The following is a 1620-nucleotide window of genomic DNA, read 5'->3' as shown; positions in this document are numbered from 1 at the left end:
GTGGGCAGCAGACAGCAGGGGACGGGCAGGGGAGGCCAGGAATCTCACGGGACAGCCGCTGACAGAGCTCTCACCAGGGCTTCCACTCGGGCGGTAACGGGGCCACGATGCCTTCCCTGGCCAGCCATATCAGCTCCGGCTCCTTCTCAGGGTCAATCCCGATCTCCCGTGCAAAGTCCTGGATTTCTAGAAAAACAGAAGAGGAACCTGTGGAGACGGTCTACACCAGGCACCGCACAATAAAGCCGCCCTCCTCAGCTAAAGCAACGGGCACGCTGACCCCGAAACGAAGCTGCTCAAAGCTGCTAACACGGCCCCGTGTCAGCAAGCACGTCCTACCAGGCCGGTAAAGGAGGGAGACAGACCAAAAAATGGCATTTATCTTTGCAGCCAAACAGCTAGTTTTTCAGCTCTAGCTCTCTAACAACCGGTTACCTTGCTCGCTGGGGATGTACGTCTCATCGTAATCTTCTTCCAGGATGAGCTGGTCACCAATGCGCACCATAGCTCCTGCCATGGCTCCCCGCACCTGGTGGCACGAAGGAAGCAGCACAAAATCAATGACCGAACGCACTCAGATAGGAGTAAAAGTTCCTCATCACACGGCACGCGGCAGAGCCCCGCAGGAAACTCGGCACCGGGGCTGTGGAGGGGAACAAGGTGCGCTGGGGCTGCCAAGCGTGGGTGCAGACGGGAAGGGCAAAGAGCAAAGGCAGCCAGAACTGATGGATTCTGGTAAAGGCAGGAGGACACAGCTAGAGGCGCCGGGCAGCGAGCTGCAGCTCAAAGTGAATTCCCAGCACAAAGGGAGGGGAAGAAACATTGCATTATTTACAAGCACGTTCCCCCACCTCCCCTACAAAAGGTAGAGGAAGCCGGGACTTCGTTTTGCTTTACGATCTATTCATTTGGTAAGGAGGAGATCGAGCCCACCGTGCCGGGCACGGCCGGGAGCTCTCCACTTTGCAGTTCGACACCTGCCCCGAGGCCAAGGGGGAAGAAGTTGCCCCCGTCACAACACCCGCAGCCCGAGCCACCCCGAAGGGAGGAAAACACCGACAGGGCAGAGCTCCCCGCTCTGCTTACGGTGCTCTTTCACTGCACACAGCAACACCGAACCACAGACCTCCCAGACACACTTCACAGGGGTTGTGGAAGCAGGGAGCAGAGCTGAAGTGGCACGGAAGTTATAATTAACCCCCCCCCTCCAGGCTTTCAAGCTTCCACAGAAGAGATGAGCACTTGCTTCGGGGACTTTTTAAACAGGCGAAGAATAAGCTGAAATGAGAAAGGGAAAAAAGCAAGAGAGAGAAAAACAGTTTCCCCAGAGCACAGCACTGCCTTTTGAGAGCAGTCTCTGGGCTGCGTCAGCACTGCCCAGGATCAAGGCAGCTTCTCACCGCGCCCGGCTTGCCCCGGCCTCCCTCGCCTTCCCCAGGGACATTTCGGGAGCTATAGAAGGATCCTAATTTAACGCGTCCCACCTCTGGAGGATTGCTTCGCTATTTAACTCCAAGAGCGTAGGCAGTGACTTAGTCCTGCCGCAGCCGGGTCCTTACGACCCGTTCACCACAGGTTTAAGGCAGCCGGCAGTCGATTTCCCCAGCCCAAACACCCCGG

The 1620-nt window shown here is 57.2% G+C and overlaps 1 protein-coding gene across 1 annotated transcript in view; it reads right to left on the bottom strand.

Annotated features, from left to right (window-relative positions):
- Positions 1-523, bottom strand: part of CEP164 (centrosomal protein 164kDa) — a 38517-nt gene extending 37994 nt beyond the window's left edge. The window contains 2 exon segments of the mRNA XM_009332573.1: positions 75-186; positions 436-523. Coding sequence (XP_009330848.1) covers positions 75-186; positions 436-517 — 194 coding nt within the window. The 5' untranslated portion in view covers positions 518-523.
- Between the last annotated feature and the right edge of the window lie 1097 nt (positions 524-1620).

Source organism: Pygoscelis adeliae, unplaced genomic scaffold, assembly GCF_000699105.1.
Source record: "Pygoscelis adeliae isolate BGI_AS28 unplaced genomic scaffold, ASM69910v1 Scaffold760, whole genome shotgun sequence".
Classification (NCBI taxonomy): domain Eukaryota; kingdom Metazoa; phylum Chordata; class Aves; order Sphenisciformes; family Spheniscidae; genus Pygoscelis; species Pygoscelis adeliae.
This window is presented reverse-complemented; position numbering and strand designations above follow the sequence as displayed.